Raw genomic sequence first — 23,201 nt, 5'->3', positions numbered from 1 at the left:
AAAAAAAAAAAGGTTGAGAAGGGAGAGGGTTGACATGTTGTGGGATTGTTAACCAATGTCATAAAACAATATGTGTACTACTGTTTCATGAGAAACTATTTGTTCTGTAAGCCTTCACCTGATGTACAATAAAAAAAAAAGTTTAAAAATTAAAATGGAAAAACATAATAAATGATATGAAAGATCTCAGGTTAAACGATATCGTATTAAAAAATGTAAAAAAAAAATTAATTTTAATATTAAAAGAAAAAGATTTCCAGATTAGACCACAAAACAAAATCCAACTCCTTCCTTTTTTCCTAAAACACAATGTTTCAAAGTAGATGAAAATAAAAGCACGGGCAAAAATCTATCAGAAAAATGAAAACTTAAAAAAAAGTAGGGGAGGAGGGCTTAATAGCACATAAGGTAGAAGTAATGCCAAAAAAAGAATAACAACAATAAAACAACCCAGAAAAGATGGTCTTTTTATTAGACTAAAAAGAACAGCACCCAAAGAATCTATGAATTTTTTGACTATATGCCTAATGTCATCAATATTCATAGTGAAAACCGAAAGAGATAAAAGGCCAAATAGACACACTAGTGGAGAAAGACTTTCTTTATCTCTCAGTCCATGCCAGGTAATTGTATAAAAAATAAACAGGATATAGAAGATATAAATAACATCAACAATGATGTATAACTAATTGATATATAGTAAATTCCGTACCCTGAAACATTGTTGAAAGTGCTTAGGAATCATTATTGAAAATTGAGTATTTATTAGGACAACTGAATTTCAAAAATAGAGTACAGATTACACATTATTCTCTGATCACAGTGTATTAAACTATATTTTAATAACAAAATTGGGAAAGAGAAAACCAAAAACAAAAAAAAAAACAAAAAACCCGTTGTCATCCGGGTGATTCCAACTCATATCAACCCTGTAGGACAGAGTAGAACTGCCCCATAGGGTTTTCAAGGCTGTATAATTTTTATGGAAATAGACTGCCTCGTCTGTCTCCCATGGAGTGGGTTCAAACCGCAGACCTTTCAGTTAGCAGCGGAGTGCTTGACGACTGCACCACCAGGCCTCCTTGGGAAAGAGAAAGGCTTTTCTAACTGGAGTTTTAAAATTCTCTCAAACAATTTGGGTAAATGGCAAAATACAAATAAAAATTCCAGAGTTTCTAGAAGTTATTTAAAGTGTTCTAGGCCATAGAAAACAATGAAACTTCATTATTATAGTCCAATAAGGGTAGTACAATTAAAGAAAACCACAGACCAGTCAAACTCATAAATACTGGTGTACTTAGTCTACAGAAAAGGATCCCTGAAGGCGCAGTGGTTAAAACGCTTCAGTGCTAACCGTAAAGTCAGCGGCTTGAAACTACCAGCTGCTCTGCGGGAGAAAGACATGACAGTCTGCTTCCTTAAAGGTTTACAGCCTTGGAAACCTATGGTGTTGCTATGAGTGGGATCAACTCGCTGGCAGTGGGTTTGGTTTTTGGTTTTATTCTACATAAATTATTAGTAAATAATCCAGCATAGTATCGAAAGGATAACAACTACCGGGTAGATTTTAATTTAGGAGTATACAGATGGTTCAGCTTACTGAATGAATGTTTAGAGACATTTGATTTAAAAAAGATATTTTGAATAAAACTCAAATAAAAATAGAATTGTAGGGAGTATATATTAATATATGTGTAAAGAAATACTGAAAACACATATATACATTCTGAAGTTTTCAAATAATACTCTTCCCTACATATTTCCTTTTGATGGGATCATAAATTTGAGAGATGGCAGAGGTTATTGTTAAATGCAGGGGGAGTGTTCTGGGCAAGGGGCAAGGCTTTGATATCACGCCACATCAGTGTGACTCTGCCTTTGCATAAGTGTAGCCAATCTGGCATTATAAAATTACAGCTTTCGCATACTTTATGATTGTATATACTTTAAAGCATTGTGATTTTCACAGTAGCAATGCTTCTTCCATAGCTTACTTCTCAGATTGTGCTATGCATACCCTTAGAGGCAGATGGCATTGGGCCAGTGTACCCTGAGTCTCGACTAAGCATGGCATATGTTTCAGGAGTGTAAGTTTTCATTGAAGATTGGGGATGGGTTTAGTTAACAAATTTAACTGTTAAGTAATTTATATTATATATTAAAACAAACATAGACATATTATGGAGTACAATTAAAATTTTCTGTGAAAAAATTTTTTTTTGGTTTGTATTGGGCCTCTTTAAAATGTGCCCCAAATCCCTGCAGGTACAAATAATTCTTCACTGCTGTTAGGAATATTTTGGTGGAAGTTTGACAGACGCTGTCATACAATATCTTAGATACAAGCAGTTATATCCTTTAAAACTGTCATGAAATTACAAGTATTTTATGAATGAAATGATGGTTATTCTAACTCTAAAATAAAATACTTGAGTGTTTTGTAGAACTCTGTGATGAGAAAAATTTTAGTTGTATTTTAAATTATATATGCATAATATTCAAGTAATTGTTTCATTATTGTATACAATTGTTGGACTTGAGTCTGACATTTGCCATACATTTTTGTTTCTTATTAGTAATGAACATAAATTGTCAAATAGCTACCAATTTCCTGCAAAAGAAAAAACTAAGATGATGCCCAATGTTTTTGGCTGATCTTTACAAACTTATATATTTCCTCATTTATCACAGTTATGAATGAGTAATTCTTTCAAGTTTCTGGTTGGAAGTGATGATAGATAGATAGGAACAGATGGGAGATTTTTAATCCAAAGAATAATAAAGATCATATGACTGACTAAACTTTTCTATATTTTTAAAAAGCATTCTTCATTCTTTCAAGAATTTAATTTTATAGAATTTTAGACATGAATGTCATATCTGATTACCTTTCTGATGGGGCAAATTCATTCATTCAGAAATTATAGAATTATCTGCAGGTGGAGGGCTGTAGAAATGCAATGATAAATCAAATGTAGAACCTGTCCTCAAGGAGGCTATGTTTGGGAAAGGGAGACAAGCAGTATACTATCAGTAACATGATGATAAACAATAAATTGGAAAAACCCATATTATATAATAAATATTGAAAAATACATATTGTTTGGGTAAAATTTGCTGTGGTAGACTGAGAAAAAATGGAGGAAAAAGAAACTTGGAAGGGAGAGAAAAAGTATGATGATAACCAACAAAAGGAATTAAGTTTTCTTGTCCAGGCAATATCAGAAAGGGTTTTGGTGACCTGGGTACTTTGTGTAGTGTGTGCTTAAGGTATTAGGCATAGGGAGAACTTCTTTGTGGCATGTAAATTCCAAGGAGGCGGGAAGAGAAAAGAGCCTAAAAAAATATTTTAAAAGATTATGCAACTTCAACCTATAAAATGGTTTCAAATTACAAATTGTTTTTGTAAGTATGACTTTAGTTTCTCTTTTATTACAGAAGTTGTAAAATTTCAAAGAAAGAAATGACATCTGTGAACCTTTGACCATATATATTCATTGGAGTAACAAATAAGAATACGAATTGATTAGAAAAATATGAGAGCTAAACTAATTCATTAATTAAATTTTGAGTGTAGAGATATTGGCGTACACACGTGCGGTTTTTTTTTTCCCAAATTCTTTAGTATAATGTCCTACACTCCCCATCCCTGTCTCTAGTTCCCTGAAAATGAGTTATTGATATAGAGCATGCTTATTTTAGGAATTACTGTTGATACAGACAAGGAAGATTTTCTCATACTCAAACATATATATGAACACATGAATGCATAAGAGTAAGATTCTTTCTCTCTTTCTCTCTCTCTCTCTCTCTTTTTTAATTTCCAGGCATAGATATTCTTCATCAACTAGGCCTTGGAGGCAAAGATGTAAGACACTCATCATCAGTGACTGCTGTACCATCATCATCCACACCATTACCTCAGGGGGTCCATTTAACAGAATCAGGTGTCATTTTAACAAATGATGCTTATATTGAGTTACCTCTCTTGAAAATTTTGCCTGTCAACATAGTACAGCCATTTACAATATTAATTGGGTTACAGTCACATAAAGTGAACAATGCATTTCTCTTCAGCGTTAGAAATAAAAATAGACTGCAATTAGGACTTCAATTGCTACCTAGAAAATTAGTGGTATACATTGGAGAAAAGCAGTCTGTATTTTTCAACTACAGTGTTCATGATGAATTATGGCACTCATTTGCCATTAACATTAGAAACAAAGTTGTCTCGATGTTTGTTGAGTGTGGAAAGAAATATTTTAGCAGAGAGACTTTTTCAGAAGTTCAGACCTTTGATTCTAACAGTGTGTTTACCTTAGGAAGTATGAATAATAATTCTGCCCATTTTGAAGGAATAGTATGTCAGTTGGATATTATTCCTTCTGCAGAAGCATCTGCAAATTATTGCACATATGTGAAACAGCAGTGTCGCCGAGCAGACACATACCGGCCTGAGACAAGCCTTCCTCGCACAACTGTTGTACCTTCTAAAATACTGGAAAACTCTCCTTTGCTCAAACAATTTGGAGAAAAAGTACTGTCAGAGCACACATTGACTGATGGCAAAAGCATTTCGCATATCATAAATAATTCTGCAACAGTGCCTAAACAGCCAGAACACCAGGTACCAAGATCTCAGTTAGCCTCTCTTACGCTGGGGAATGTGTCTACTGTCAATCTTGTGAACCATGGAATTCAGGTCAAAGAAATGATCACCGAGGAACATACCCAGACAAATTTAAGCCTATCAGTGACCCATCAGTACCTCAGTGAGGCAAGAAGGAGTACCAAGGAGACATTTAGTTCTCTAAATGCGTCCAACAACATCACACAACACGATGATAGAGAAGCTGGTCTCTCACCATTTAAGAAAGTGTTGTCCATTCTCCCACATACGGAGCAAGATACAATTAATAATCTCAAGAAGGCTATTACGGCAAATCTACACACTAATGAACTCATGGAAATGCAACAGATTTTAAACACAACATTATATAGAGCGACTGATGAGCCTTCTGTGGATAACCACCTTGATCTAAAGAAGAAAGGTGAATTTGATCCTGATGCCACTTATCCCAATGAAAATAGCTATGAAACTGAGCTTTATGATTATTATTATTATGAAGATCTTAATACAATGCTTGAAATGAAGAATCTGATAGGGCCAAAAGGAGATACTGGACCACCTGTAAGTTGTTTTTTTTTTTTTTTTTTTAATATGCCTTAATGCACTAATTTACTATACATTTCGAAGAGAGTTCTCTGGACTGACCGATACAGGAGACAAAAAAAAAAAAAGTCACAGAAATTTATCCTGGCTACCGTGAATGCATTTATGGTTGTTATAATATATCCAAGTAGAATACAGTGCTGACTCAAATTTTGTACTTTTTTTTTTTAATTGGCAGGATAAAAAGAGTTAATAAAAAGTAAAGTGGTGGGCAAACTATATGTTTTTCTTGACCAGTTGAAATTCAACCATGGAATTCATCTGCTAAATATAGTTCAGCATTCTTTATTGAAAAAAAAAATCATAGGCTTAATGCATAGTCATGTTAAGAGAAGGGTATAAAAGTTATAGTAGACTAAGGAAAAATACATTAAATACATGCATTAAATATCCTTCCAGCAAGCAGTACCCAATGAATTAAAATGGAGTGTAAAGTTCATTTTAGATAGAGATTGTTTTTTCCCAATCAATGGGAAGAAACAAACCCTGTCATTATTATTCTAAATAAAATATTTTAATTTTCATGATAAGCAACATATTCCATTGTTTTTAATGATATGGTCAATTTACATTTATGGGTTAATAAATGCTCTACCTAACACAAAAATAACTAGTCAGGCTATCAGTTCATTCAATGGAAAAAACTAGCCAACCCACTCATTTAATATTGTGTAAAGCAAACTGAGATAACAGACTGAATTTTTCACCTCAGAATTTTTTTGATGTGTAGGTGCAATCACACATCAACATTTGAAAGTTTAAAAAATCCTTTAAAACCACTTAAAATCACCACATCAGAAACATGTTTTTGCCTTCTGTATTTGCATACCTTAAATAATCAACCTATATGTGTCCAGAAATTGTTTTTTTCCCCAAAGTAAAAGCAAACTAAAACTATTTCTTTATTTGATGAAAATATAATTTGAGTCATTGGTTTAGTTGCAGAAACCATAGAATGGGAGAAGATGATGCCATTTGCTTAGCTTTGTGTTTCTTTTGTGGTTATTACTGGAAGTAATTTGGTAGGTATTGAGCAACTCTTGTTAGAGTAATTGTTTAGAGGTTTTAAAATAAAGTCTGAAGAATATATTATCATAGAGAAATGAAAAACTCAGCTATGACAGTTGTCAGCATATTAATAAAATTGAGCTACTGGGCAGGTCATGTTAAACAGTTATGGAAGCCATTTACTTTTTTCAAAAAAAGTCAGAGTGATGAGATGAATGTTAATCTCTGTAAAAAAAAAAAAAAGTCATTTCAACGTTAGTAGGTGAAGAAATAATATTTTCTGCTATATGCAGGGCAGAAACAAAGTATGTATAACACAGTCACTGCTCAGAAGGAGCATACATTTCAATAATAGAGATAAAGGAAGTTTATTTTTTGTCTCACGCTGAAGCACAGTAAGTGCCACTGACAGATATAAACTAAGTGCATGGGGGAGGGAGGTTCAAAGGTAAGAAACATAATATTTTTGAGGGAATCTGTATGAAAGATCACTGAAGGCTAAGATATCCAGACTAGGTCCTTGTGGACAAATTTAGTTATGATGTAGGTCTCAATGAATGGATAATTTTTGATAGATGGAAAAGAACTAGTATGTTTTTTAGATAGGGATATTGGCATAATAGCTATCATTTATTGATTCCACTATAACATACCCTTTATCTTATCTCAAAACAACTTTGTAAGGTTGGTATTATTATCCTCATTTTTCAGGTGAAGAAACTGAAGCCCAGAGGTTGCTCACAACCACACTGTTGGTAAATGATAGAGCCAGAATTTTATTTTTTAATTTTATTGTGCTTTAGGTGAAAGTTTACAGTGCAAATTAGTTTCTCATTCAGAAATTTATTCACAAATTGTTTTGTGACATTGGTTGTAATCCCCTCAGTGTGTCAGCACTCTCCCCCTTTCTCTTTCCTAGTGTCCTTTCGTCCAGTTTTCCTGTCCCTTCTTGCCTTCTCATCTTTGCTTTTGGGCAGGTGTTGCCCATTAGGTCTCATATACTTTATTGAACTAAGATGCACATTCGTCATGTGTGTTATTGTTTGTTTTATAGGTCTGTCTAATCTTTGGCTGAAAACTGGACTTCGGGTGTGGCTTCAGTTCTGAGTTAGCAGGGTGCCCGGGGGCCAAAGTCTCGGTAGAGCCAGAATTTGAATGCTGGTTTTCATAATATTAGGCTGAATGCCAAAACCAAAAACAAAACTCATTGCCATCAAGTCGATTCCGACTCATAGCGACCCTGTAGTGTTAGGCAAATAAAGACCCGAGATAGATGGGTTGGGTTTGTTTTCAAACTGACAGTTTTAACTTGATCCTGTTCTCGATGGGGGAGTTTTAGAAGTTTCTAAGCAAGGGATTAATGGGAAAGTCTGATAGAAGTGCCCAGAACAGACAGGACATTTTTGTTATCATCTTGGTTTTTTATGACTAGGATATTATCTAGGTTGACAATAATGAAAACGCAAAGGAAAAGTAAGACTCGAGTTTTTAAAATTTTTTTTTATTGTACTTTAGATGAAGGTTTACAGAGCAAACAAGTTTCTTATTAAACAATTAATACACATATTTTGTGACATTGGTTGCCAATGCCACGAAATGTCGACACTCTCCCCTTCTCGACCTTGGGATCCCAATTACCAGCTTTCCTGTCTCCTCCTGCCTTCTCGTCCCTGCTCCTGTGTTGGTGTGCCCACTTAGTCTCATTTTGTTTTATGGACTTGTCTAATCTTTGGCTGAAGGGTGAACCTCAGGAGTAACTTCATTACTGAGTTAAAAGGGTGCCTGGGGGCCATACTCTTGGGGTTTCTCCAGTCTCTGTCAGACCAGTAAGTCTGGTTTTTTTGTATGTGTGTGAGTTAGAATTATGTTTTATATTTTTCTCCAGCTCTGTCTGGGACCTTCTATTGTGATCCCTATCAGAGTAGTCAGTGGTGGTAGCCGGACACCATCTAGTTGTGCTGGACTCAGTCTGGTGGAGGCTATGGTAGTTGTGGTCCACTAGCCCTTTGGACTAATCTTTTCCTTGTGTCTTTGGTTTTTTTCTCTTGTGTCTTTGGTTTCCTTGCTCCAGATAGGGTGAGACCAGTGGAGTATCTTAGATGGCTACTCACCAAAATAGAATGTTATGCCAATTGAGCTAGATGTTCCCTGAGATCATGGTCCCCAGAGCCCTCAGCCCAGTAGTTTGGTCCCTCAGGGAGTCTGGATGTGTCTATGGAGCTTCCATGACCTTGCCTTGGACAAGTTGTGCTTCAGGAGATGTCTTGAAAAAAGATTTAGTAGAACTAGGAAATTAATTGGATCTAGGGACCAAACACAAAGGAAGTGAATTGAGAGAAGGGTGATACCATTTCTAAGAACAGTAATTAAGAGAGTATTGAGGTTGAGAGAGTGGTGATAATATTACTAAAAATTGTAATTAAGAGAGTAAGTCACTTTTAGGAGAGGAAAATAAGAAGCAACTGTTGGCAATTCAGTAAGATATTGGAAACACTTAAGAAGCTGAAGTGAAGAAGAGCAGTCAAGGCTGGGGATATAGATTTGGAAATCTTCCCATTAACGTTATAGTTGAAGCTCTAAGATTGAGTATCATAGGTTGTTAACGAATCTCCCTCCAATTCCGATGCCACATTCTTCTTCATATAGTCCAGCTTCTCAGATTTGTTCATCATACGTATTAAATAAGTAAGATTTAAGGATTGCTTAAACACCATCTTAACCATATTTGGTTTGTCTTCTACAAAGAGGTGTAGCTCCGCTCATTTTTATGTACAATATGTTGTGAAGCCCTTTCTATCATAGGCTCTCTGAGAAGTGATGTCGTGATTTCTGTCCTTCTTGTCTTTTATCCCATCTCACTACCAGAAATATTCTATGATTAGGAGATTTGGTTGTAGTTCATAAAACTAACTGGTTCTTCCTCTTAAATTCTGTAATTCCCTACTCTTGACCCTAGTCTTGGAATTGGGTCTTTACAGTGTCATGCATTATTTCTCCTGTCACTTGCCCATGCCATTAAACCTTAACATTGTAATCAAAATATTGTTAAAATGGATTTTCAGGACTGATACGCTTTTAGAGATACCTGTTTTCTGTCTGTGCTTTCAAATTTGAGGTTTTGTTTACCCTGCCTTCTCTCAACATATTTCTTGACTCCGGATTTCTCTGTATTTGGCAGATAATCTTCGTATTTTATGGCTTGTGGTTGTGGTCCTTTCCTTGTTGCACTGGAGATGATGTTTTCTCTTGGTGCTTTTTGTTGTTTTCAGTGGGTTTTGAGAGATGGAGGGAGGGTAGTTTAAAAAATGTCCTTACGCTTCCTTCTTTTCCAAAAATTCTCTAGTGATCTTTTTAAAAACATAACTCAGATCACATCACTTTTCTGCTTAAGCTCTCCAATTGCGGAAGAATAATGCACTTGAAATAAATTAAAAACTCCATATCATGACCTGTGCAGTCAAATGTGATCTAGCCCCTGCTTCCTTCTGCAACCTTATCTTGTCCTACTTTTCCCCTTGTTCTCAGTATTATTAGTTGTCTTTAAGTTCCTCAATAAGACTACTTTTTTGTTGGTTTTGTTTTACTCATGTCCTCATTCATTTTATTCTTTATTCTATGGAATATAGTTTTCTCCTCTTTTCTTACTCCTATTCATCTTTTGAGGAGCCTTGTTTGTGCAGTGGTTAAGCACTTGGCTGCTAACCTAAAGGTTGGCATTTCAAACCCACCCAGTGGCTCTGCGGGAGAAAGATGTGGCAGTCTGCTCCTGTAAAGATTTGCAGCCTTGGAAACCCCATGGGGGCAGTTCTACTCTATCATATAGGTTCACTATGAGTCAGAACTGACTCAATGGCAATGGGTTATTCATATTTTAGGTCTAACTTAACATTTCTTAGAGAAGTCTCTCTGCCACCACAGTGTAAGTCCATCACGTCACTCTTTCTCTTGGTTTCCTGTTCTTTTTCTTAGTGTTACCAGGTAAAATCTGTAACTATATGTTTATCTGTTTAATGTGTATCCTTTTTTCTATACTGTAAGCTCCATGGTGGCTTGATGCTTAATGTTTATTGAATTAGTGAATGAATGAATGAATACTTTAAAAAGGAATATAAGATGCAGGACTTCCAAAATTAATTGACCTGAGTGTTACTTAGAAGTATGTCTACCGAATACATTTGCCTTAGTGTATGTAATATAACTTTTATTGTTTATTACGTCCCATACACTTTAAATGAATTATCTCACTTGATCCTCAGAATGGTGAAATAAGTGACAACTATTACAGCTGTTTTACTGATAAGGAAAATGAAGCCTAGAGGTTTTCTTACTTAAGGTTATACTTCCTCCCTAGAAATTAGGTGCCAGAAGTTTTTGAAAGCATAATAGGCATTTTTTTAATTGTACTTTAGATGAAGGTTTACAGAACAAATAGTTTCTCATTAAACAGTTAGTACACATATTGTTTTATGACATTGCTTAACAACCCCACGACAAGTTAAGACTCTCCCTTCTCGACCTTGGGTTCCCTATTAGCAGCTTTCCTGTCCCCTCCTGCCTTCTAGTCCTTGACCCATTAGTCTCGTTTTGTTTTATTGGGCTGTCTAATCTTTAGCTGAAGGGTGAACCTTGGGAGTGACTTTATTACTGAGCTAAAAGTGTGTCCAGGGGCCATACTTTTGGGATTTCTCCAGTCTCTGTCAGGCCAGAAAGCCTGGTCTTTTCTTGTGAGTTAGAATTTTCTACATTTTCCTCCAGCTCTGTCCGGGACCCTCTATTGTGATCCCTGTCAGAACAGTCAGTGGTGGTAGCCGGGCACCATCTAGCTGTACCTGGACTCAGTCTGGTGGAGGCCGTGGTAGTTGTGATCCATTAGTCCTTTGGATTAATCTTTCCCTTGTGTCTTGTTTTCTTCATTCTCCCGTGCTCCTGAAGGGGTGATACCAGTGGAGTATCTTAGATGGCTGCTCATAGGCTTTTTAGACCCCAGACACTACGCACTAAGGTAGAATATAGAACATTTTCTTTATAAACTATGTTATGCCAACTGAGCTAGATGTTCTCTGAGACCGTGGTCCCCACAGCCCTCTGCCCAGCAATTCAGTCCCTCAGGGAGTTTGGATATGTCTGTAGAGCTTCCATGACCTTTCCTTGTACAAGTTGGGCTGGCTTCCTCAGTATTATGTACTGTCTTACCCTTCACCAAAGTTACCACTTATTTCTTGTCACGTAATAAGCATATTTTTAATTTTCTAGGTAGATTAACTCAATAAGATAGCTTGAGAACCTGTTAGAAAAAATATTTCAGTTATAAATCAAGAAGGCCAGTTATAACTCTGTGTCTACTGAAAGCTTAGTACAAAGTAGATAACAAAATTTAAAAAGGACAAAACCTCGTATTATTACAGTTGCTTTAACTTTACAGCAAATATTCAAGTAGTGGTGAGAACTCTGATTTTTCTCCCCCTCTGCGTTCCTTATTGTTGAACTAAGGTTTTATTGTTTGACTAGTGAAAGAAAAGAGATTCATTTAATTTCCTGTTCAATAACATAAAAGGGTTTAAGGTAGCATACACATGCTTTCTAATGAATGTTCTATTTGGTCATCCATATAAATTGGAATTTTACCAAATCCCATTTTATCTTATGGTGAAATTCATTATGAAGAAAGCCCATAAATGTTAGAAGACTATATATCATTAAGGGGTTTTCACACATGCTAAAAATGGCATTTTTAATGAGACTCTAGTGTATTCCAGTATAAAAGATCAATTGTCCTTTAAATGGCTGCTGATGGAGAAATCCTTAGTATTTATGCATTTAGAATTTTAGTTATTCTGACATTTTCACATTTTATCTCCTTTTAGTATGATGGTATTAAAATCTGTGGTACTTATAGATAAATTATTTGCAATATTTTAGGATTATCTCTACTCTGAGTCCATTTGTCATATAAAAACAAAGTAAATGTTAGCAGTCGTTGGAGAAGATGACAAACAGGTAGTGAATTTAGTGTATTATTTATAGATACATAGATCTATAAATTTATAAAGAGTCCTATTGGTAGGTCTTTTTAGAACATTTATCTGAGGAAAGAAAGTAATATTCCTATATTTTTTAATTCTTTATCCATGTTTCTTATTCCTCTTTAGTCTATATTCTTCTTTTCTATTTAATTGTCCTTCCCTGCTAAAACTCTCTCTTTTCTCCGTTTCCTACTCAACTTTCTTTTGCTTTTTCCTTATTTCTGTCTTTCACAACACAATCTTATGGCAATAACTATCCCATTCAATAATTGCCTTTACAGAATAACTATGTAATTAAAATTTATCATCATGTAAATTAGCATTTAATTAGAGCATTATAAATTTAAAAGCAATATTAAAAATAAGTCATTTGGAGAGGGGAACTCTCAAAAGCAGATTTTATCATCCTTTTTATAGGTGAGGTTCTAATTAAGCAGCCCAAGAGTAGATGGCATCATCATTTGATCAAGGTAATTAAGTGGGGGTAGAATTATGTCTGCAGAAGATTATATTTTCAAGTTTTAATTTATCACTAGGATATAAGAGTCTGGAATTTTATTTTGAGATCATTGTCGGAATCATCATCTATAAAATTTAGCATAAATAAAAAAAGCTAGACCATGGAAGCTGAAGAATGTGTTTCACTAATTTAGAAGAATAGATGGCGTCAAACCTCCCAATTTCTAATTTCCTTTCCAGCTCTGAAATACTATACTGTGATTATCCAATAAATAAAAATACAGAGAGCCAGATTTTGCTAGAAGATAAAGTTGTTCCAGTGGAATATATTGGGCCTGTGGATAGCAGGGGTCTCTGCAAAGAAACAAGCAAACAAAAACAAACCCTGATATGTTCTCATATTCTAGGACCCTAGACATAGATTTCAGTAATCTAGGTTACTACTGATCCTCTTCTGTACCCTCCCAAACATAAACATTTCTCCATTAAAGAATGGCCACTGTGAAATAATTCAGTAATTGTTCTTTGGAAGTAGTTCACATTTGGTATTTGGGAAGGGACATTCACTTTTGCAGATGACCTCTTTGTAAACTACCACAGTAGTACTTCTAGGTGTGTTTTAAAAAATAATTATACTATAGCTTACTGGTTGTCTACTATGTACCAGGTACAATAATAGGTATTTTATATATAATATCTTTAATGCTCACAATAACTCTGAGAAGTAGATTTTATTACGAATATTTTAAAGATGAGAGAGCTAAGGCTTTGAAAGGGTAGCTGACTCGTCCAAAGTCATTCATCTAGTAAATGATTGAGGCATGATTTGAATCTAGATTGGCTGATTACAGAGCCATTGCTCTTTTATTTGAGTTATACTTTGTCTTACTAACCAATAATCAAAACTAAAGTGCTTTTCTAATACTTAATATTTTTTTTAAGAAAATAATTTATTCCCATCACAAAAGTTAGACTATAAACTATTACTTTGCTTTTCTGGTTTCTAGAAAATGCCTGTTAACAACCTGTTCTCAAAGATTTAGAAATGCAAAATTATGAGGACATGTTAAAATATATTTTTATTTTGTGCTTATTAAACCATTGGATTATTTTAATCACAATATTAGATATACTTTCTTTTTCCCCTTATCTAATATTAGCTACTTTTTCAACTTGAATAACGTTTTCTTCTGTTACAAAAGATTATAGTCAAGGCAGTAAACCAAACTGGACATTTTAATTTTCCATTTTTAGTTCTGATTTCCCCTATTTATTCTTCTTTTTTGAGACTTTAATTCAAGTAAACACCTGCTAAACTCTGATTGTAACATCAGAACCAAAACTAATTTGAAAAGAATTTCAATTTTTCTAATGATAAATGAAAATCAATTTTTTATAGAAGCTAATGATATCCTAATACTGTTAAAATACTTTCCCTCATTTTGGGGTTGAACAGAAATAGTACTTCTCTCTTAATGTTAAGAAATACATGAAAGGTTTTATCAAGTTAGTGGGTAGAACAAGGAGAAATACAATGGAAGGAAAATGGATGGTTTGAAATATATGAAGAATATCAGAAAAGTAAAATATGACTAGTATCAATAAAAGAAATTTCCAAGAAGTAGCTGATATAAAAAAGAATAAGAAATGAGAAAAATGCTATATCACTATTATTTCACAAATATAACTTAGTCTTTTCCTCCCTGTTGTTTTCAGCTGGATAGATCTCTTCCCCATTTCCCATCAATGCATTTTCTCTTTCCTCCTATGAAACTAAATGTAAATTTAGCTTCCTGGAGGAAACTTCTAGGTGTAACCTGGCCATTCTATAGATTAGACTATATGAAATTACATTTTTGTAGGTTAAAAAATGGACACATATTGACAATTATATATGACTCAATCTGGAGTCATCCCTTTACTTTATGTGCCTTCATAATATATATATAAATATTTTACAATTAAGAAAAATGAGGCTCAGCAAGTGATGCTACTTGTTAGTGGTAAGGCTAGAATTTTAACCTTGACATTTCTAACTTCAAGATTTTTGCTATTTTTACTGCACTAATGAATGAGTATTTGTTAAATGGAATATGTGTGTGCTCTGTACACACCAAGAATAATGCCACAACAGCAGGATGCTCAGTAATAAACAAATGAATGAATATGTGCTCAACAATATTCCAAATGAATGCTTCTTTATTTTTCCGTGGTTGATTGTTAAAGTAAGTAAAAAAAGACAATATAAAGCATTATATGAGGAAACAAAGAGGTATTTTTCCTATTTCTTATTTTAATTTTTATATATTTTTAAAGCAACACTTAATGAACCTGTAACACTTTTACAAATTGATCTGTTTTTGCTTTCATACTTTATTTTATAAATTCTTTAGCTCTAGGGTTTATCTCCTGGTGTGCTGATTTTGGTATAAGGCAGATTTACTACTCTATACATTAGAAGGATCTCATTAGAACAGTTGAAGACATTACACAGATCCTCGGTAAAATTCTTTTAAAAGAACATAAAATAGCCGGTGCTTTAATTTTTCAAGGCAAGACCTCTTGAAATGTGTTTAAAAAAAACGTGTAGATGATGGTCTCCAAACCCTAAATTGAATGCCTCCTTCTGTAGTAAAAGTAAATTTAGGTAAAAATTACCCACAAAACTACTAACTTATGGTTCCTGTAAAAACCAGATACAGATACAGCAGCTGTAAACATAAGTCATAAACTTGCTGCTGCCATTTCTGGCCAGATTAAAGACGACATTTCAACATCAACTCTCACTCCTGCTGACTAGGGTGAGGGGATTCATGTTACTTTAAAATCATCATTAGCTAGGAACTAGGAACTGAGAAGAGTTATCCTGAAGTGGAATTCATATTAAGACTTGTGAGAAAGATGTGTCTACTATCATGTCTAATGCCTTGGCATTTGTTTTCCAAGGGTCCACCTGGTCCAGCAGGTATCCCAGGTCCAGCAGGGAAGAGAGGCCCAAGGGTGAGTAGATGGGCTCCATTTCCCGTTTGCTATTAGAATTTGTAACTTTCCAATATGTTTTTCCCAGTATTGTACAGTATGTACTTCCTTTGGAAACCTGCCTGGATCTTCAAACTTTGTCTGCCTTTGCCAATTCAAAAGAAGCTTGGGAACGTGTGCGGCCTTGTTTATTTGAGTAAAAACAGCCAGTCAAAGCCTTCTCTGTGAACATGCCCAAGAAAGATTATCAAATTTGTAGATTGGTGACTGTGTTTGTGCTACTTGTAACATTATTCTTAGTTATAAAGTGATCTCATCTGTAGTTGATAGTCCAAGGTGAGGTTCTTTTGTTTTGGGAAATGAAGACGAGTGGGCTGCCTCAAAATAGTGCATTCCTGGATTACATAGTGGAAAATACTGGAGTTGTTGACGAGAAAAAAAAAAATGTCCTGAGGAAAAGAGCGGCCTTAAGGATCAGCAGAAGTTTCTTACATTACATAGGTCTAACAAATGCTTTCTTGCTGTATTAGAATTAGATTCTTTCAAACTTAAGAAAAAAAAATGTGGATTTTTACTAACAAAGTTTTTCTCTCTTCAATGAGCTGGAAAATGAGTAGTGATTATGTGTTACAGAGACAAATTCAAATGCTATTTATATAATTCACTAATCCATTTTCTTTTCATACCGATTTTTACTTATCATGAAAAAATATATTTTAAATAAAGAAAAATCACACTAAAATGTTACTTTAAATTATTGATGTTCACATCAAACTGTTGCCCATATTCCAAAACAATAAACCAAACACATTGCCGTTGAGTTGATTCCGCCTCATAGCTTAAGATAAATTCTCACTGGGCCCTAGCTATTGTTTAACATTTCTCTTATTTCTCTGTGGTAATGACCTATCACATTCCTCACACAGTCTCTTCTAAACCTTGTCCACTCTCCTCCAGCTCTGCAACCATTCCCATCTTCCTACCTCTCTGCAAGAAGACCCTGGATCCTACTTTTCTGAGGGACTGATTCTGTCTTTGCCCAAATTTCATTCCCTCTCCACTGCTAAGGCTTCTCTTCCCCCATAGCATGGCCTTCAGGTTCTGACGCTCCATAGAGCCTCACATTTCCACACTCTCCTTCCCTGATTGCCGTCTCTTTTATGCATTTATTTGTCCAGTCTTTCTTCCCCTAAGGAGGGAACAGCATTTCTCTTCTCAGGGCTAATTATTTTGTTTGTGTTCCTAATTACATCTCCTATAATTGATTATCAGCTTGCGACTTTATGTTTTTTTCTCCCTAGGTTTGTTGGATACAAACAAGTTAACCCCTTTTAAGAAATCCTAAACTTCCGTTGATATAATATTTCCTAAAGTTATTTTCCTGGATCACTCTTACACTACTGTGCTTTGTAAAATAATAGTTAGTATCTATTGTCCTTGAAGGAATCCTAGTGGTACAGTGGTTAAGCGCTTAGCTGATAACCAAAAGGTCAGCGGCTCGAACCCACCAGCCACTCCGTGGGAGAACGATGTGGCAGTAGGCTTCTGTAAAGATTTACAGCCTTGGAAACACTATGGGGCAGTTCTACTCTTTCCTAGAGGGTCCTATGAGTCGGAATCGACTCGACAGCAATGGGTGTGGGGTGGTATTGTCCTTACGTTTACATCAATAATTTAGCCATTAATTCCCATGAATTTTTGTATCAACTTTATTAAAATTTATTTTTTTCAAGGTTACCAATTACATATGTCTTGAAATCTAATCTTTTTTCCTTAATTTTAATCTTGCTAGATGTTCCTTCATTTGCATTGCTGACCACACCTCTCATTAGAAATAAGAAATGTAAAGCATTAACACAGTTCCTGGCACATAGTAGGTACTCAGTAAATAGAAACAATTATTGAATTCTGATAGTATAATTTGCTAGTAAAGTGAAATAAAATTGACAAACATTCATCCAGTAACTAATAACGTGCTATGTACGGCACTAGTAATATAATAAATCAGTCCCTTTTCAAGGAATTTTATAATCTTATAAATAAACAGCACATGTCATAAAGTAGTCCAATAGCAGTAAAATATTTAAATAACAGATTAGAACAGTATAAGAAATATCCCAAGGTCATATATGATTATGTACAAAATTGATTGTACGTGCAGTAATTTCTACAAAAGGAGCACTGGTGGCACAGTGGTTAAGCACTCAGCTGCTAACCAAAAGTTCAGCAGTTCAAACCCACCAGCCGCTCTGTGGGAGAAAGATGTGGCAGTCTGCTTCATTAAAGATTTTACAGCCTAGGAAACCCTATGGGGAAGTTCTACTCTGTCCTGTAGGGTAGCTATGAGTTAGAATCTACTCGACTGCAATGGGTTTTTAATTTCTACAGAAGATAGTAGGAGAGAGAAATCACTTCAAGCTGGTGTGTTGAGGATTTGAAATAAGACAGGCTCTGGATTGAGTCTAGAAGAATGATTTGGGTAGTTGTGGTACAAATGGTTAAGAGCTTGGTTGCTAACCTAAAGACTGGTGGTTCAAGTCTACCCAGAGGTACCTTAGAAGAAAGGCCTGGCAATCTACTTCTAAAAAATCAGCCATTGAAAACCCTATGGACACCCATGGAGTCACCATGAGTTGGAATATATTTGACTGTGACTGGTTTAGTTTTGGTTTATGAAGGTAAATGAAATAAGTTTTTAAGGCATACAGAATAGCATAAGCCAAAACCCAGGTGCAGAAAGGCATAATACATGTTTAGAGGACAGTAACTAAACAATTTCACTTTGTTGTTTTTAGGCTTTTCACTCTACAGCTTTTAAAAGTAGCACTAAACAATATGCTGCTGCTGGAGAATAGGGGTGGTGAATAGGAGAAGTGAACACCTTATTTTGAAGCAAAAGATGAACACCACAATTCTGCTCTATAATTAGTCAAACTATCTTTTCCAAGACTAAAACATCCAAGATCTCAGAAAACATAAAGAACTTCGTAGAAATAAGTTGTTACTCATTTCAATGAAACTGTTATGTAATATTTATTTTGGAGCCCTAGTGGTGCAGTGGTTAAGAGCTACGGATGCTAACCAAAATGTCGGCAGTTTGAATCCACCAGCCGCTCTTTGGAAACCCTATGGGGCAGTTCTGTTCTGTCCTGTAGGGTTGCTGTGAGTCAGAATTGACCTGACAGCAACCGGTTTGGTTAATGTTTATTTTACCAGTATATCTGTCTGTTATTTGTATTTAAATCTGTTCTAAGAATGATTTGACTTCTTAACTATTTTCAGGGCAAACCAGGGCCACATGGAAATCCTGGGTTACCTGGATTACCAGGTCCAAAGGTGAGTAATTACTTACGAGTATCACATGGTTTTCCTGACATTAAAAAGAAGGTTCTTGACAACAGCAACTCAAAAGATTAGATAGGAATCTCAGGGGGCAGTGAATTAATGGAGGAGGAACAACTCAGAAAAGTAGGGTGAGAATGATTGCACAACTCGAAGAATGTAATCAGTGTCACTGAATTGTACATTTAGAAACTGTTGAGTTGGTTATGTTTTGCTGTGTATATTCTCAACAATAACAACAAAATAATTTAAAAAAAAAAAAAAAGAAAGAAAAGAAAGTCCTTAACTTTTAAATCCAATCTTTGGATACGGAGGATCTCTATTACCTCCAGAAGGTCCCTGGGTGGCACAAATGGTTTGCGCTTAACTAATAACTTAATGGTTGGCAGTTCAAACACATGCAGCAGTGCTGCAGAAGAAAGGTCTGGCAATCTATTTCTATTAAGATTACAGCCAAGAAAACCCTATGGAGCAGTTCCACTTTGTAACACATGGGGTTGCTATAAGCTGAATTGACTCAACAGCAATGGATTTTGGTATTTATTCTTTCAAGTTTTATTTAGGGACTTTAAGTACATTTAGTTTGGTAAAAGGATAAAGTAGTTATAAAGGTCCAACTCATATTTCTCCACATGACCAAAATTATATTGTGCTTATATTCCTGCTAGTAGACACATCTTCACAACACCAAGGAAGATAGAGAAGAGGAGAAGAGAATATTTCTCTTCATTAACATATTTGGTGTATGGCTATAATTTTGGGTATTTATAACTATTCACCAATAGAATGTTTTATGAACCCATATATGAGGGATAAAAAAAAGCCTACATTAATTTTGCAATCAACTAATTAGACGTCTTAAGGACTTAGTATTATAAGCCTGAATGATAGTCTTTAATTCATGTTTAATTTAACAACTTGATAACTGTGTCCAAATACCAACATTAACAATGATTTGTTGTAACTGCACATATTTTTGGAGGGCATTAGTTTTGTGACCACTAAATGTCACTGTGTCCCAATTGTATCAAATAAAGTTTCTAGGATATTGTGTTGTGAAACTGATTTGCCTAGGTATTTAACATACATTTCTAGAGTAGTCAGTAATAACAGAACATTCAAGCTTTGTGATTTATAATCCTTTGATAATATTGATTGAAGACAATAGCATAAAATGCAGATTACTGGCTCTTGACAGTAAATGTTGACATCAAATCACAGGATTTATTTCCCTTCAGGGAAAAAAAGGTTCCCTTTAAATTAAGGGACTCTGGGCTATAAAGACAATTTCAGCTGTTTTGCTTTTGTCAAGTATTGTTTCACAAGAGTGACATAGCTAGAATTATTGGCCTCTAAGGAAATTGTATTGCACAAGAAATTGTCTTTCCATCTCAAAAGGGATTTACCTGCATCTATGAAAAGAGCCAATTAAAGCAATTCCAACTTTATTGGAGTGGGGGTGGGGGGTCCTAACTGAAAGAGGAAATGTAACACATTATGGAACCTTTATACAAACATATCTTTATATGTAACCTTCAGTTATTCGATAAATGTGCTTTATAAAAATTATTAGAACCAAAAAGTAGCTTATATCAGTTAAATGAGATGAGGCACATTAAAGCACCTAGCAGAATACTTCAGAAAACGTTATTCTTGGAGGAGCTACTTATGAGGTAACTAGGCCAATTAGAAATGCAATTGTTACTGAAAATATCAGATTTATTGTTTGTTAAATTAAACAAACATAGTCTTTGGCTCTTATGAATGAGAGATGCAGTAGAAAATTACTAAGTCCCTGGCAACATGGACAGTGGAATTTATGGACAAAATAATCTTGAATTACAGAAACTCAGTATCGTCCTTATGTTCTTTCAGTATCAGTAATTTGTCTACATAGCTTTTGGGTTAAGCCTAGAACAAGAATATGTTTATACTGAGTTGATCTAGCACCTTTAACCTATTAATTTAATGAAAAGTTTTGGTTGAAAATATTATCAACAATGTCCTCTGTGATATTACAACAAAGATCTCATTCAACCTGTCTGCCATCTCCCCAGAGTATATACCTAGAATGTACACAGAGTTATTCCAGTATTTTGGAATTAGTTATTATTAGTTATCTATTGCTCTGTAACAAATTACCTCAAAATTTAGTAGCTTAAAACAAGTATTTATTATCTCATGGTTTCTGTGAGTCAGGATTTCAGGATCAGCTTAACTGGCTGGTCCTGACTTAGGACCTCTCATGAAGTTTCAGTAAAAAAAAAAATGTCAGCTGCATATACCGAACACTCCACCCAACAGCAGCCAAGTATATTTTCTTTTCCAACACACATGGAACATTCCAGAATAGACCACATATTAAGCCATAAAGCAAGCCTTAACAGAATCCAAAGCATCTTTTCTGACCATAAAGCCATAAAAGTAGAAATCAGTAACAGAAAAAGAAAGGAAAAAAAATCAAACACATGGAAACTGAACAGCACCTTGCTCAAAAACTACTGGGTTACATGGAAACTGAATAACACCCTGCATATGAACCACTGGGTAATAGAAGAAATCAGAGATGGAATCAAAAAATTCCTAGAATCAAGTGTGAGAGAAGATACATCATACCAAAACCTTTGGGACACAGCAAAGGCAGTCCTCAGAGGACAATATATGGCAATAGATGCACACATTAAAAAAGAAGAAAGGGATAAAATAAAAACATTAACTACAGAACTCAAACAAATAGAACAGCAAAAAAAGCCCACAGCCACCAGAAGAAAGGAAATAATAAAGATCAGAGCACAAATAAATGAAATAGAGAATAGAAAAACAATAGAATCAACAAAACCAAAAGTTGGTTCTTTGAAAGAACAAACAAAGTCGACAAAGCACTGGCCAGAATGACAAAAGAAAAACAGGAGAGGATGCAAATAACCCAAATAAGAAATGAAATGAAACGGGGAATATTACAACAGACCTAACTGAAGTAAAAAGGATCATAACAGAGTATTACAAAAAAACTATACTCCAACAAATTTGAAAACCTAGAAAATGGATAAATTTCTAGAAACACACTACCTACCCAAACTATCACAAAGTGATGTTGAAAGTTTGAACAGACATGTAACAAGAGAAGAGATTGAAAAGGTAATAAAAAAAAACCTCCCAACAAAAAAAAGCCTTCGCCCAGATGGCTTCACTGGAGAATTCAACCAAACATTCAGAGAAGACCTTACAGCAGTACTACTCAAACTATTTCAGAACATAGAAAAGGAAGCAACACTTCAAAATTATTTCTATGAAGCCAGCATAACCCTGATACCAAAACCTGGCAAAGACACCACAGAAAAATTACAGACCAATATTTCTCATGAATATAGATGCAAAAATTCTCAACAAAATTCTAGTCAATAGAATTCAGCATATATCAAAAAAAAAAAAAAATGATTCACCACGACCAAGTGGGATTCATACCAGGTATGCAAGGATGGTTCAACATTAGAAAATCAATCCAGGTAATCTACCACAAAAATGAAAGAAGAGTCACATGATTATCTCAGTTGATGAATAAATCTAACCAGGGATGTAAAAGACCTATACGAAGAAAACTACAAAACCCTACTGCAAGAAACCCAAAGGGATCTACATAAATGGAAAAACATACATGCTCATGGATAGGTACACTCAACATTGTGAAAATGACAATTCTACCTAAAGCAATTTACAAATACAATGCAATTCTGATCCAAATACCAACAACATTCTTTAAAGAGATGGAAAAACTATTCATTAACTTTATATGGAAAGGGAAGAGTACCCAAATAAGTAAAGCACTATGGAAGAAGAAGAATAAAATAGGAAGACTCACACTACCTGACCTCAGAACCTACCATACAGCTGCAGTAGTCAAAATAGCCTGGTACTGGTACAATGACAGATGCATTGACCAATGGAACAGAATTGAGAACCCAGATGTAAATCCATCCATCTACAGTCACCTGATCTTTGACAAAGGCCCAAAGCCCATCAAATGGGGAAAAGACAGTCTTTTTAACAAAGGGTGCTGGCAATACTGGATGTCCATCGGCAAAAAAAATGAAACAGGACCCATACCTCACACCTTATACAAAAACTAATTCAAAATGGATCAAAGACCTAAATATAAA

The 23,201-nt window shown here is 34.8% G+C and overlaps 1 protein-coding gene across 2 annotated transcripts in view; it reads left to right on the top strand.

Annotated features, from left to right (window-relative positions):
* The window catches only part of COL24A1 (collagen type XXIV alpha 1 chain), a 421,541-nt gene that overhangs the window by 40,425 nt on the left and 357,915 nt on the right, over window positions 1–23,201 (top strand). For both annotated transcript variants that reach the window (XM_023731663.1, XM_004369122.2), the window contains exons 3-5: window positions 3,828–5,191; window positions 15,670–15,723; window positions 18,985–19,038. Coding sequence is in view for 1 of the 2 variants with exons in the window: in XM_004369122.2 (XP_004369179.1) it covers window positions 3,828–5,191; window positions 15,670–15,723; window positions 18,985–19,038 (1,472 nt within the window). In the remaining variant the exon portion in view is untranslated. The remainder of the gene's footprint in view (window positions 1–3,827; window positions 5,192–15,669; window positions 15,724–18,984; window positions 19,039–23,201) is intronic.

Source organism: Trichechus manatus, unplaced genomic scaffold (assembly GCF_000243295.1).
Source record: "Trichechus manatus latirostris isolate Lorelei unplaced genomic scaffold, TriManLat1.0 scaffold00003, whole genome shotgun sequence".
NCBI lineage: Eukaryota > Metazoa > Chordata > Mammalia > Sirenia > Trichechidae > Trichechus > Trichechus manatus.
The sequence above is the reverse complement of the archived record's forward strand: the minus strand, read 5'-3'. Positions and strand labels throughout refer to the sequence as shown.